General features: G+C 48.5%; 1 protein-coding gene across 2 annotated transcripts in view; it reads right to left on the bottom strand.

Moving 5' to 3' along the window:
• The window catches only part of Slc9a8 (solute carrier family 9 member A8), a 50,120-nt gene that overhangs the window by 24,367 nt on the left and 10,200 nt on the right, over positions 1-15,553 (bottom strand). For both annotated transcript variants that reach the window (XM_052724867.1, XM_052724868.1), the window contains exons 3-7: positions 12,627-12,707; positions 8,003-8,061; positions 5,842-5,925; positions 3,634-3,735; positions 2,066-2,100 (exon numbers count right to left, since the gene is read on the bottom strand). In XM_052724867.1, coding sequence (XP_052580827.1) covers positions 2,066-2,100; positions 3,634-3,735; positions 5,842-5,925; positions 8,003-8,061; positions 12,627-12,707 — 361 coding nt within the window. The remainder of the gene's footprint in view (positions 1-2,065; positions 2,101-3,633; positions 3,736-5,841; positions 5,926-8,002; positions 8,062-12,626; positions 12,708-15,553) is intronic.

The raw sequence follows: 15,553 nt of genomic DNA, 5'->3' as shown, positions 1-15,553 counted from the left end.
AATCAATCTTTAAAAAAAATCCATACTCTGTGTGTATGTGTGATGTGGGGTAGGGTGGGAAGGGGGAGAGGAAGGAAGAGAGAGAGACTGACTTCTCAGCCTTTTGGCTAAGAAGATCTATCTATCTATCTATCTATCTATCTATCTATCTATCTATCTATCTATCTATCTATCATTTATTGGTCTAGTTATCCCTCTCTCCTCCCACAAGACAGCATTTCTCTGTGTAGCTCTGGCTGTCCTGGAACTCTCTCTGACCAGGCTGTCCTCAAACTCAGAGAGATCCACCTGCCTCTGCCTCTGGAATGCTGGGATTAAAGGTGTGTGCCACCATGTCCAGCCAGAGGTTTTTTTAAAGCATAGCAGCAGCACATACGTGTAGCATCTGCCAAGCACATGAGGTCCTGGGCTCCACCTCCAGCATAAGAAAACCTTTTTAAACATCTAGTAACTGCAGCCCATGGGTCCACATGGCAATTAGGAGGAGCTGAGCAATGCTGTCCCTTGCAGATAGCAATGCTCGCCTGTGGCCACCATTACCCTGGTAGCTTCCCTCTGCTAAGGCTCTGCTGTCTGTAACAACAGTCCCCATCCAATGGACAGAGCCTCCAACAGAAGGGTGCATCTGCACAGGTGAGGCTGGCTGGAGTTCTACCCACTCAGCCATGGATATTGCTTTTGTCTCTGCACCCAAATGTCCAACCCCTGGCTTGAACTCCATTCCAGACAATGATCAACACCGTGCTTCTTCACAAATATTCCCCAAAGCAGGCAGAACCCCGCCCCTTCCTCCATGTCAGGAGTGCTCCGAGCATTGCCTTTCCCTTGGAGCACACCTAGAAAACACCAGGTCCTGGTTCTCTGGTACTTCAGGCTCCTGTAGGAAGGAAGGTGACTCGGGCTGCTTGTCTATATATCAGACTTTCTGGGCTGCTCACACATCTGTAATCCCAACACTTGGAAGGCTGAGGCATGAGGATTGCCTCAAGTTTGGGGGCCAGCCTGGGTTATATATTGAGTTCCAGAGCAACCTGGGCTACAGAATAAGACCTTGTCACAAATAAGGAATACGTTTTTTTTTTTGTTGTTGTTTTTTTTTTTTTTTTAACAACAAAAGCTCTAATATTCCTGCCTGGGGAGGGTGAAGGATGGGCACTGTGAATCAAGCCTATTATCAGTGGCCCATTTCCATGAACAGGTTCTGAGGCTCTGGTCCGACATTGTCAGTTCACAGGGATGATCTAGAACTGAGGACTTGGCCCTCTTCCTCAGCTTCCACCTGGCCACAAGACAGGTATTGAGAGTGGGCACAGGGACACAGAGCAACCCACAATACAGACTTCTTGGCTGCACTAGGCTAGGTTCCTTTTGGGACTCTAGACCTGGTGCCTTCTGAAATAGCTGCCCTAGGTCCTGCTCCCTGAGTGGATTAATAAGATTCTAAGAGCTTCCAGAGCAGAAGGTCACGGCAGTGTCTACTGGAATGACTTCGCATTGAGAAGATGTCCATCCCAGGGCCGGGTCCTGCCTGCTTCCCCTGGTCTTGGTGGGAATTCTAGGGTCAGAGTTCTCACCTCATTCTCTCCCATTCCACACTTATGAGAAGGCAACCTCCTTCCACAATGGCTATAAAGAAAACTGAGGTTTTCGTTTGTTTGCTTTTACAGTGTTGATGATTGAACCCAGGGCCTCGTAAATGACAGGCGAGGGCTCCGCCACCATGTCATACATGCATCCCCAGCTCCAAAGATAACTCCTAATGAAAGGACAGAGAGTATACTTTGTGACTAGGATACGGGAGGGTAGTTAACTGGCCAGTCATTCCCTCCAAAGCTTAAACGAGATCAATCATTTCAATCAGCAATGTTGTGACCAGGGGTCTTCAAAAGTTTCAATATAATTCTGATTCATTTCAGAGACAATTAATTCAGAATAGATTCTATACTGGAAATACCAGCAAGCCAGGCAGAGGGAGAGGAAAGGACCACACCCAGAAAGCCACATGCAGAGAATGTCCCAGGCCTGGACAGCAGTCAATGAGAAAATTACAGTGTGAAAGATTTACCTGTCTGTCATGTTGAGTTTAGAGATTACATCAGCCTGTAAAATAAAACATACAAACACACAGACAAACACAAAAAAAAATTCCCTGGAGAACAGCCAAGAAGATTAAAATGTCCATCAGTGCTTTCTTATCAGCTAATAAGGACATCATCTTCAGTCCCCATGGAAATAAGGAAAATCCCCAAGGGCTGCTGTGAGCATGCATGGGCATTTAGACCCGAGCGAGGGCACAATTCTTTCTTCCAGCCTGGCAGCTGTGGTCCTCTGCTCTAAAGGTGGCTCCCCTTCACCCCGAGGGAACACAGTGAAGGCGAGCATCTAGGAAAGCTACAGGGCAGACTTGATCTTGGCTGTGAGACAGCCATGAAGGTAACGACATCAGCAGGAATGGCTGTGGCTACCAAGAGAAACAGCAGCCACATGAACAGAAATGTACAGCCTCAGCCCGGTGGGTTCCCAGCACAGCCTCAGCCTGGTGGGTTCCCAGCACAGCCTCAGCCTGGTGGGTTCCCAGCACAGCCTCAGCCTGGTGGGTTCCCAGCACAGCCTCAGCCTGGTGGGTTCCCAGCACAGCCTCAGCCTGGTGGGTTCCCAGCACAGCCTCAGCCTGGTGGGTTCCCAGCACAGCCTCAGCCTGGTGGGTTCCCAGCACAGCCTCAGCCCGGTGGGTTCCCAGCACTGGGCTCAGCCTGGTGGGTTCCCAGCACTGGGCTCAGCCTGGTGGGTTCCCAGCACTGGGCTCAGCCTGGTGGGTTCTCAGCACTGGGCTCAGCCTGGTGGGTTCCCAGCACTGGGCTCAGCCTGGTGGGTTCCCAGCACTGGGCTCAGCCTGGTGGGTTCCCAGCACTGGGCTCAGCCTGGTGGGTTCTCAGCACTGGGCTCAGCCTGGTGGGTTCCCAGCACTGGGCTCAGCCTGGTGGGTTCCCAGCACTGGGCTCAGCCTGGTGGGTTCCCAGCACTGGGCTCAGCCTGGTGGGTTCCCAGCACTGGGCTCAGCCTGGTGGGTTCCCAGCACTGGGCTCAGCCTGGTGGGTTCCCAGCACTGGGCTGCTGAACTCTCTCTCTGCAAATGACACAAGGACGGAGGTGCACAGCATGCACCAGGGAGGTCTAAGCGCTATCTTCTGAGGCTTTCATTCTAGTTGAAGTAAACTGATGTGAAACCCAGAGCCCAGAGCATGGGCCTCATCAAAGGGCTGACGATGGCAGGGAGCATCATGGGAACTGAGAGAAGAGAGTCATAGGCAGCTCCGGTTAAAACGTAAATCTCCATCCAGGAACAAGCTTCCCCGGATGGCAGCTGCCCTGAGAACACAGCTAGCACTGCTCCAAGCTGCAGTACTGCACACCACACCACTCTGCTTCAAGGCATTCCAACTGAAGAGACCAGTTTGCAAGTAAAATCAAGCATCAGGGGTGATTGCAGTCCCCTCAATTCTAGATACCCTAGTCACATGCATGAGCGGGGACATCCTCCTAGGAGGGCACACACTACCAGGCAGTTCCTGCCCCACCCTGTACTACCCTCCAATAGAAGATCTTCAAGGTCATCAGGGGTGCTTTTCTTACCTGACCCAGAAAGTAAATCCCTCCACCTACTACAAAAGCAGAGATCGCCGTTCCAAAGACAGCAAAGAGGGTGATGGAGCCGATGTTCTGAAAGAAGTTCCCCTGGGAGGGGGGAGCAGAGGGACAAGAGGCCAACTGGTGAGCCAGGGAAGCCCCAAATAGCCTTCCCCCAACTGTACCTTCCCCAAGGCTGGGCCCTCACACAAAGGCCAGGGCATCCTTCTCTGCCCTGCACTGCTAGCTGGAATCCCTGCCACCATCTCCCTGCTTTCCTGTCTCACAGGTCCCTCACCCTGACCCAAGGCAAGAGCTAACCAGTCTCACCTGTCCCCAGTCCCTTTACCTCTACGGTCTACTGCTTCCAGAGTGACCTCTGCCAAGGCTCAGCCTGATGGTGCTGCCTCTGCCTTGATTCCCACTTGCACTTGAGATGCAGGTGAGCCCCAACCCTAGCTGACCCTGGGAAGGCCTGTGTCTTCGTATGTCAGCCTGCTGCCTTGTTGCCTGGGCCCTAGTCACAGGGGTGTGCCCTGACCCTGCTTGGTGTGCCCTCTGCTAAGCCTCCTTCGGAGTTGTCGTCATTGGTCCTGTCCCCCAGCGAGCTCTTTCAATGGCAGCTGCGTTCTAGCACTCACTTATCTAACAGCTGACTGACACCTGCCTTTCTCACAAGGCTGAAGGCTCAGTAGGAGCAATGGCATTGGTCATATGGACGATGTTCAATACACAGGTGTGGAAAGAATCAACCCTGGTCCACGTTTGGTCTCAATCTAAAATCCACACTATCACAGTTTTCTACTCAATTAAAAGGTGCATTTGAAAAGGCACCTAAGCTCAGAGATCAGAACAATGGTCAGTTAGGTCCCAAAGAAACGGGACAAATGGCTGAGTACCTATTACCACATCAAAGCAGAAGCTGGATGCCAGGCTCTTCAGCATCCCAAATACCTGTTACAGAGTCCAGGCTCCTCTCAGAACTTCTCACCCAGTCCCCTACACTAAACCTCTCCAGCCCCTGAGCATCTTTCCTATAGAACTATAGGCCACAGGTTCCCTTGGCTCTGCTCTTGGATCTCTCTTGGTCCGCTTGCGCCCTCCCCCGCCTTTCTCTCCTCTCATGACCCTGTCTATTCTGCTAGCCATGTTCAGTCTGGACCTTTCTAGATGCCTCTAGCTGTTCTCTCCCTCATATTTACACTAAAAACCTTAGCCATACCTAGGATTTACCATTCTTAGTTTCAGTCAGTTAGGAAGTCCTTTATGTGGTATTAGCATCATCAAATAGACAGGCAGAGATCTCACTGCAGCGGGGCTAAATTGGTAGAGTGCTTGCCTGCCATGCATGAAACCTTGGGTTTAACTCCAGCACCGAATACAACAGGTGCTGGGACACCTGCTGTAACCCTAGCACCTGGGAGGTGTGAGCAGGAGGGTCAGAAGTTCAAGGTCATTCTCAGGCACATAGAAAGTTCCAGGCCAGCCTGGGCTATGTGAAACCCTATCTCAAAAGAACCCAAACCATGAAAGAGAGAAAATACTTGGGTTCCAGCAGCATGGAAAGTTTCCACATTTCCACACGGTGAAGGAAATGAAGCTACTAGAACCTCACACTCCCCTCAGGGGCGCCACCAAGGGTTTCAATGACCAAGGATTCTGTTCCTTGTTTCTAGGGTCAAGGTTTACTTCAAGAGTGTCCTCTGGGGCTGGAGAGATGGCTCAGGGGTTAAGAGCACTGACTGCTCTTCCAGGGGTCCCGAGTTCAATTCCCAGCAACCACATGGTGGCTCACAACCATCTGTAATGACATCTGGTGCCCTCTTCTGGCCTGCAGGCATACATGCAGGCAGAACACTGTATATGTAATAAATAAATCTTTAAAAAAAAAAAAAAAAGAGTGTCCTCTGGGGTAGGGTTGGGGGAGAAATGGCTTAACGGTTAAGGCATTTCTGTGGCTACGTGTGGTGGTACACACTTTTAATCCTAGCACCCAGGAAGCAGAGACACAGTGAGGTCCAGGCTAACCAGGGCCACACAATGAGATCTTATCTCAGAAAAAAAAAAAAAAAAAGCCCGCCCAGAAGTTCGGGACACCTGTACAGGATCAGGAAGGAGGGGCCACTGCTGTTGAAGGTCCCAAACTCCGTGGAGCCCGCCCTACCGAACAGGAGTAGCCACCCCCACCTAAGCACTGCCCCAGGCGAACCTTACCTTGTGCAGTGAATAACCGGACTCAAAGATGATAGGTGGCAGCAGGAGAAGGAAAAACATGTTGGGGCGAAACATTTCTTCCTCCTGTGAAAGGGAACACGCACATCCGTGAGACCTCGATATCCGTCAGTGGAGAGCTGAGCAATCCTGTGCTCAGGGCCCAGCCTGGCAGAAACCTACGACGCTGAAGCAGTGTCTGGTGACACACCAGGCAGAAACGATACATCCCGACTGCATCTGACAGACAGCACAGGGCCAGTCTGACTTCCAGAACCCTGTCACAGGGAAGGGCGGCTGACTGCTCCAAGTCAAGGATGCTTTGGAGGTGAGCATTTGCAGTGGGGTTACAGTGCCCCTCCCCCAATGCAGTCCACCAGGAAGTTCAGACTGTGACCTAACTTGGAAACAGGGTCTTTGGAGGTCAGGCTAAGAACGGAAGTGAGGAGAGATCGGAAGCCGATGACAAGGGCCCAGGCCACAGACAGTGTGTTTGCTTTGCTTCGTCATTTCTCGGTGCTGCGGTTCAAATCTAGGCCTTAGAGTCACTGAGCTAAGGGAGCCTCCTGCAAGTCAGAAAAGGACAAACGGGAGGACCCCACGGGAAGGCCCCATGAACCTTTTGGCCGTGTCCCAAGACTGGTCTGAGGTGATTATGGTTGGGTCCAGCACCACCACCCACAGACCAGGAAACCTGGGTTGTTTTTTTTCCCCTTCAAAATTTTGCTTTCTTGTCAGGCATGGTGACACACTCCTTTGATCTCAGCACTTGGGAGGCAGAGGCAGGAGGATTTCCTGTGAATTCAAGGTCAGCCTGGTAAATAGCTAGATTCAAGACAGCCAGGACTCTGTCACAAAAACAAACAAATAAACAACAACAACAAAAACACAAGAAAATTAAATTTTGTTTTCTTAATTTTCTTTCTTTTTTTTTTTTTTTTAAAGATTTTTCCTGGGGCTAGAGAGATATATCAGTGGTTAAGAGCACTGATTGCTCTTGAGGAGCCAGGCTTGAGTTTCAGCACCCACACCGAGGTTAACAACCATCTATCTGTTACTCCAGTTCCAGAGGATCTGATGCTCTCTTCTGCCTTCTGTGGGTACCAGGCACACATGTAATGCAGATATACATGCAAACAAAACATAAATTTCAAAAAAGTAAGTGTGTGTGTGTGTGTGTGTGTGTGTTCTAATGTGTGTGTGTGTATGTGTGTGTGGTCTAATGTGTGTGTGTGTGTATGTGTGTGTGGTCTAATGTGTGTGTGTGTGTGTGTGGTGTAATGTGTGTGTGTGTGTGTGTGTGTGTGTGTGTGTGTGTGTGTGGTCTAGTGTGTGTGTGTGTGTGTGTGTGTGTGTGTGTGTGTGTGTGTGTGTGTGTAGACCGGAAGAAGGGGTTAGGTCTCTGGAGAGTAAATGGATGTTTGTGAACCGCTTGCCCAGCACGGACACTGGGATCCAGTCCTCACAATAGAGCAAGTACTATTAACCACAGTCATCTCTCCACCTATACCCCCACTTAGATCTTTTCAAATCCTAAGTATTCACAAGCACCTTAGTCTGCAGCCCAGGCTACAGCCCTGGGCTCGGCCCCTTGAGCAGCCCCTGACTTCATTTGCATCCAATCTATGTAGGCTGTAGGGGTGCAGCTCAGTGATAAAGCCCAGCTTAGCATGCTCAAGGCCCTGAGTTCCATCCTCAGCACCAAATTAAATGAATGACCACCCAGCAGGGTCCATGGCATTCACATGTAGTCCCAGTTACTTGGGAGACTGAGGCAGGAGGATTGACAATTCCAAGCAAGCCTGGGTACAGAGAGACTCTGTTTCAAAAAAACAAACCAAGCCAAGTGTGGTGGCAACTCCTTTAATCTCAGCACTCAGGAGACAGAGAAGAGATCTATCCCTGGCAATAAAACAAGAAGATATATGCATACTCGGAATCCCAGCACCAGGGAGGCAGAGACATGATGGTTCCTGGGTTCCATGGCTTACCAGTCTGACCTACATAATGAGTTCTAGGCCAGTGAGAGACCTTTCTCAAAAAACAAGGCGGACAGCACCAGGAACATGTGACACCTAAGACTGTTGACTCTGGTCTCCATACATGTGCTCATGCATACACACACACACAAAGACAAGCAAAAGCTATGATTATGTAAACCTACCTTCCAATTTGCCAGCTTTTTAAACTCAATAATTTTTATAACTGCTCCCATGAGAATACCTGGAAGGAAAAAGCAAAGCTCAATAGAAACACAACACAAGGATACTTGGCTGGACTGGGCAGTACTCTAGACTGGGTGGTACCCACTGGGGCAGGCTGCCCTAGAGTTCAGCAGGTCTGTGTCTGAGAATAAAAGGAGGAATTACCATGAAGTGGTGTAAATCACTGTGAATTTCCCACTTATATCTCAAATGAACACACCATGGCTAAATCTAAGATGCGTGGAGAGAAGAAAAACCTACTTGTCGCTGCTCTGCCTGGTGTGGAGGGCACACGGCTGGCCACCCTTCCTGTACCACCCAGCGTCAATGAAAGACAGCAGAGGATTAGAGGCCAGGCGTGCCCAGGACTACTTATTCTTACCATTAAAAATGGGGGCTGGGGGTGGGGTGGCTCAGTTGGTGAAGGCATTGACCACTAAACCTGATGATGTGAGTTCTAACCCAGGACCCACATGCCACAAAGAGAACTGACTCCCAAAAGTTGTCCTCTGACCTCCACATAAGCACAACGGCAAGGGCACACGCACAACTGTTGTGTGGGACTTATAATGGAGGGCAGCCCGAGGTGAACAGAGGCCAGTTCAGAGACTGACCTCAAACTGTGTAGCTAAGGAGAGACTTGAACTCCTGATCCTTCTACCTCTGATTTTTTTTCCTTTATTTTCTGCAGTGTTATTCAATTTTGTGTCCTTTTATTTTTAAAAAACACACTGGCCATAGTGACACACACCTTTTATCCTAGCACTCAGGAGGCAGAGGCAGATGGATCTCTATGAGTCTGAGGCCAGCCTGGTCTACATAGTGAGTTCCAGGACAGCCAGGGCTACATAGTGAGATCCTGTCATGAAAAACAAACAGACGGGACTGGAGAGATGGCTCAGTGGTTAAGAACACTAGCTGCTCTTCCAGAGGACTCAGGTTCAAATCCCAGCACCCACATGACAGCTCATAACTGTCTGTAACTCCAAGATCTGACACCCTCACACAGACATTACATGCAGGCAAAACATCAACGTATATAAAATAAAATAAGAGGCAGAGCCAGGCAGATCTCTGTGAGTTCGAGGCCAGCCTGGGCTACCAAGTGAGTTCCAGGAGAGGCGCAAAGCTACACAGAGAAACCCTGTCTCGAAAAACCAAAAAAAAAAAATCTCTTTGCCGGGCGGTGGTGGCGCACGCCCTTAATCCCAGCACTCGGGAGGCAGAGCCAGGCGGATCTCTGTGAGTTCGAGGCCAGCCTGGTCTACAGAGTGAGATCCAGGAAAGGCGCAAAGCTACACAGAGAAACCCTGTCTCGAAAAACCAAAAATAAATAAACAAATAAATAAATAAATAGAAAGAAAATTGATTAAAAAAACAAACAAACAAGGAAAAAAAACCAGACAGAACCAAACCATCAAGTCCATATATGCTGCCCACATATACTCTTGGATATGTGGCCTTCTCCAGGGGCCATACCCTCTTCCCTCTCCCAGCTGTGAGCTGTCTGGAAGGAGCAGAGATCAGCTGAGTGAGTGGCCTGGAAATGCCAGCTCTATTTGCTGAGCTGCCGGAAGGCCAACCCCAGGTCTCCCTTCCGTGAGCTGTCACCTATGCTGGGGTGGGCTTTGGTGATTAGGCTGTCTTTGAGTCATTTCTGCTCCTGTGAGTAATGTCCCCAAACACAGAGCTATCCAGGAAGCTGTGAACAAGGAACGTACAACTGGAATTGTTTCTAGAAAGTGAAAAGACAGCGAGGCTCTCCTTCACAGTCAAGTGGAAGGGAAGTGTTTTAAGTGGGCGGAGCTCCTCTTAACCTCAACACAGAAAGAAGGCCAATACGCAGGCGCTAAGCCGCTGCAGGCCACATGTACCTAAGGGACAGGCTCGCTTCCTTTCAGCCTCGTGTGGAGCTGTTCTTGGCACAAGGGTCGGACATTCTTCAAGTGGCCATCTCAGCACTGTGACACCACACTCCAGCTGGAGAAAGGTGTTCTTTCCATTTCAAGTCATTTAAAAATTAATTCATGAAAGGAAGATAGAGCAATGATTCACTAAGTACAGAATCTCTGTTTTGTTGTGCTGGAAAAAACCCACAAATGGACAGTAGTATCAGGACATAATATCATGAATGTAATAAATCAATACAATTAATGTAATAATGAATATCATAAATATAATTATTGAACAAATACTGCAAATGTAATCAATGAATACCACAAATGTAATTAATATCATGAGTATAATTAATGAATATCATGAATGTAATTTAAAAAATAAATTAATTAAAAAATAAAGGGGCTGTTTACATTAAAAAAAAGAAAAAAAATTAACTCATTTTATGGTGGGGGGTGTCATCCATGCCATAGTATGTAGAGCTTAGAGGACAACTTGAAGAAGTCAGTTTTTACCTTCCACCCCATGTGGAAGCTGGGGATCAAACTCAGGCTGAAGGCTTGGCAGCAAACCCTTTTACCACCCCCCCCCCCAACCACCTTGCCAGCCCCAGGTTACTGTGGGCCGTCAGTTCAAGAAAACAACAATAAACCAAGACTCCCGCCTTCCTGTCGGTCCCCTTGGCCATACTCAGTATCTACCTTTGTCTTTCAGCCATGTACTTGCAAGATGACTACAGTGCTCCAGGCATCGTATATTCAACTGCAGCAGCAAAGGAAGGGGAGGCTAACTTCTCTAGATTCTACCAGGAAGGAAAAAGTTTTCCAAACCCCACCACCCTGGCATACTTCCATTTGGCCCAATTGTCTTACCCCTCTCAACCAGTCACATCAAAGAAACATGTAATATCATGATAGCCAAGACCAAAACTATCCGAGCACCCCTTCCTTCTTGGACCCCACAGAAAGATGTCTGATCAGAATGAGAATTCTGCTGGGTGATGGTGCACACCTTTAATCTCAGCACTTGGGAGGCTTAGGCAGGTGGACCTCTCAGTTCGAGGCCAGCCTGTTCTACAGAGGGAGTTCCAGGACAGGCAGGGCTACCCAGAGAAACTGTCTCGAAAAACCAAGGTGGTGAGAATATAACTCAGTGGGAGAACAACTACCTGCCTAGCACCTGTAGGGCCCTGAGTTTGGTCCCCGGCAACAAAATCCAAGTATAAGATAAGGTTCTATTTCCAAGAAACAAGTGGCAAAGGGCTCTTGCCAGGCAGTCATGTGTTAGGGAGCCACAGTCACCCACATTTAACAGTCTGTCTATATATGTGCATGTGCACATGCTCACAAGTAGGTATTGGACCCTCTGAAGCCACAGCTGGTTCTAAATTCAACTGTGTCCTCTGGAAAAGCAGCAAGTGCTCTTAACCACTGAGCAACCTCTCCTGCCCCTAATTTTTAATTATTATTTTATTTTTATTTTTATTATTATTTTTTCTTTCCGGAGCTGAGGACTGACCCCAGGGTCTTGTGCTTGCTAGGAAAGCACTCTACCACTGAGCTAAATCCCTAACCCTTAATTTTTTTTTTAAAAAAAGATTCATTTAAAAAAATGTTTGATGTGTGGCTGTTTTACCTCATGTGTATCTGTGCACTACAAGCATGTCTGTTGCCTAAGGATATCAGATTTTCTAGAACTAGAGTTACAGATGGTTGTGAACTACCCTGTGGGTGCTGGGAACTGAATCCAGGCCCTCTGTAAAAGCAGCCAATTTTTCTTCTTTTTCCCCCCACCAGACAGGGTAGCCCTATTTAGCCCTGACTGTCCTGGAACTTGATACATAGACCAGGTTGTCCTCAAACTCACATAGACCTGCCTGCCTCTGCCTCCTGAGTGCTAGGATTAAAGGTGTGCACCGGGCCCAATATTTACTCTTTTTTTTTTAATTATGAGAATGGGTGGTTTGTCCTCATGTATGTCTGTGCACCACCTGTGTGTAGTGCCCAAAGCGGCCAGAAGAGGGCATCAGGTCTCCTAGAATTGGAACAACAGACAGCTGTGAGCTGCCCAGTGGGTACTGGAAATTGAACCTGGACGCTTTGGAAGAGAAGCCTGTGCTCTTAACTGCAGAGCCATCTCTCCAGCTCCCCAATGTTTACTCTTAATAAATGGTAAAAACTATCCAGGAAACTGTCAATTCCCTGAGGTAGCTTTTTAACCCTTTACTGAAATGCCCCAAAAAGGGAGGGAGGGAGGGAGGGAGGGAGGGAGGGAGGGAGAGAGGCAGGCTCTGGTGCTACAGGAGCCATTTGCCAGCTGTAAAGCCAGGGCCCTTCTAACTGCGACAGTGACTTTGTAAGCTAGATGCTAGCCACCAACTTAAGTGGAGCTGGACACTGCCATGGTGAGAAGCAGTGGGCTACAGAGAGAGCCTCTGGGTCAGCACCCTTGTTAGAGCCCCACCACACACACACACACACACACACACACACACACACACACACACACACACACACACACACACACAGCGTAAAATGGACTCTAAGGCCCTGTGACGAGCTGTGAAAAGGATGGCAGGAATTGGGAGAGTCACACATCCTTACAGACCTGGCACCAAGGTGGCCCCAGGAGAAACGGCGCTGTTGTGTATGGTGTGGTGTTCTGGAATGGACTGCCAGTGTCACTTACCTAGAGAGACGACAGCCACACTCTCAGGCAGGAAGTGCAGTCGGTACCGGATCAGCAGGTGCACCAGGATGATGCAGATGGCTGTGAGAAGCACAAACGCTGTTTAAAAGCCCCACCAGGCAAGAGACAGCATGCTCAGGGCAGTGGCTGTCAGCTAACAGACATTTGGCCAGCAAACAGTGAACACTGGTTCTATTTTTAGTGTCTTCTTCCTTTTTTTTTTTTTCCTCCCCACAACACCAACAACAGACTATCTGTACAGCCTATGAGATGGCTCAGCAGACAAAGGCACTTTCTGATAAACCTGACAACCGGAGTTGGATTCCCACGACCAACATGTAGAAGGTGAGACTCTACTTCTGAGGTGTCTCACCTTCTCAGATATCTAGGTGTGCTTTTGACACACACACACACGCAAAGAAAAAGGATCTTTATTTTTTGTATATATGAGTGAGTGTCTGCATGTATGTGCACCATGTGAATGCAGTGCCCGATGGAGGCAGGAGAGGGCACTGGATCCCCTAGAACTGAAGTTATAGGCTACTGTGAGCTATTGTGTGTGTGCTAGGAGTCTGAACTTGGGTCCTTTGCAAGAGCAGGAAATGCTCTTTATCACTGGGCCAGCTCCAGCTCCACAAATGGTTTGTGGGTTTTTTTTCCTTGTTTTTTGATACAGGGTCTCACTATGTAGCCTTCATTTGTCTGAAGTCAGTTAGTAACCAGGCTGGCCTCAAACTAAAAGAGCTCTGCCTGCCTCTGTCTCCTGAGTGCTGGGACTAATGGAGGGCAGCACCTATTTCTAAAATTATTATGGGGCATGCCACAGCAGGTACAACTCTGGCTACAGTCCTCTCCTTTGCTCCTTACATGGGTCCTGGAGGTGGAACTCGGGTCACTAGGCTAGCTCGGCAAGTGCTTCCACCTACTGAGCTGCCTTGCCAGCCCTCTAACAGCAGATTTTTAGAGCTATGAAGCTTTGACAGCCACTTAAAATGATTCAGTTTCCTGATTATGATGACTGTCCTGCTTTCTTCTTTCTTTTTACTGTTAGGTTTTTGGTTTTGTTTCTGGTTTGTTTGTTTGTTCGTTCTAAGACAGGGTTTCTCTGTGTAGCCCTGGCTGTCCTGGAACTCACTCTGTAGACCAGGCTGGCCTCGAACTCACAAAGATCCGCCTGCCTCTGCCTCTTGAGTGCTGGAATTAAAGGTGTCCGCCACCACCGCCCGGCTTTGTGGTTTTTGAAGCCTTGGTCTCAGGTAGCCTATGTTGCTACACTTGCTATGTATGGGAGTACGGAAGAATGGCCTTGAATTTCTGATATTTTCGCCTCTACCTTCCTAGTGTTGGGATTATAGGTGCCCAGTTTATGCTAGGACTGAACCTAGGGTCTTGTGTGTTCGGCAAGCTCTTATCAACTAACCTACATTCCCTGCCCAAAAAATACAACAGGTTATATAGTGAGATCCAACCTTAAAATAAATAAGTAAATACATACATAAATACACACAGATTGGGTGTTCTCTGAGTTCAAGGCCAGCCTGTTCTACACAGTGACTTCTAGGACAGCCAGGGCTACACAGTGGAACATCTCATCTTAGGGGGCAAGAGAAAAGCCAGTAAGATGGCTGGAAGAAATGGGGAATACTTGCTCAACAATCTGGGTGAGAAACCAGCTCCTGAAAGTTGTTTTCTAACTTCCACATGTGTGTGGGCACAAATACACTAATAAAAATAATAAAAATTCTGGCCCCCAAACTCTACTCTTATGTATTTGCATCATTCTAAATGTTACCTTGTGGTCCAGATGCTAGTGTGCTTGGCTCTCCAGTCCTGAGGCCACACCCCAGTTTACTAACCACAGAAGAGCACCAACAGGGTGTTGTGATATGTGACTAAGGCTAGTCTGGTTCTTACTTGGTAGCCCTCAGTGGTCCTGAACTCATAACAATTCTTCTGTTGCAGATTCTCAAGTATTAGGATTACAGGAAGTCGTCACCATGCCCAGCTCTAGAAATAATTCTTAAAAGAAAATGTTCAAACGTTGGCTCAGTGGGTGAAATGCATGAGTTGAGTTCACGGCACCAGCACTAGTGTAAAAAGCTGAGCTGGGCTCATCTCTGCAATCCCAGCACTGCGGAAGTGAAAACAGAAGAGTCCCTGGGGCTCCACCAGCCTGGCTGTGTCAGTGTGTTCCAGTTTCCCCGAGAGACTCATCTGAAATGTGAGGACAGCAGTTGAGGAAGACACCTGAATGGACCCCACCTTCCACAGGCATGTAGGTACAGATATGCATATACTACACTCATACCACAAGCACACATAGAACACAGACAGACAGACAGAGACAGAGAGACAGAGACAGAGAGACAGAAAGAGAGAGGCCCTGAATCTGCGGAGCACTAACAGACCGCCCTCAGAGTTTACACTGACAACTGTGATTTCTTCAATTCCATCAAAAAGACCAGATGGCCAGAGGAAGCAGCTGTCAATTCACAAGTCCCGCCCTCTTTTCCATCTGTACTGTACACTATCAATCTGTGATGTCGTTTCAATGTAAATATGTAACCTAGTCAGTGAATGAAAAAAAGAAATAAAGAGGAAAGGAAAGGACAGGACTGCTTCTAGGTATGGTGGAGGATTAAGTTTATTATAGATAAAAGGAAGAGCATAGCCACAGTCAGTCAGACACACATCTGCGAGAGTCCAGAGTGATCATGACCAGACTGAGCTGGGCCAGGAGAGGAAAGGGGGGGAAATGGGGGAGGGAGAGGAGGAAGAGAAGATACAAGTACAGCAGCCAGGAGGTGAAAGGTACTAAAAGAGGCGGAACCAAGATGTTTGAATTATATAGGGAAGAGCCTCTGGAGGAAGGGCAGCCCAGCTCCTGGGCTGCAGAGTTCAGGGTAGAGGGTGGGGTATGCCAGCCA

The sequence above is a fragment of the Peromyscus californicus genome, unplaced genomic scaffold, assembly GCF_007827085.1.
Source record: "Peromyscus californicus insignis strain IS unplaced genomic scaffold, ASM782708v3 Scaffold_7__1_contigs__length_154581171, whole genome shotgun sequence".
Lineage (NCBI taxonomy): Eukaryota > Metazoa > Chordata > Mammalia > Rodentia > Cricetidae > Peromyscus > Peromyscus californicus.
The sequence above is the reverse complement of the archived record's forward strand: the minus strand, read 5'-3'. Positions and strand labels throughout refer to the sequence as shown.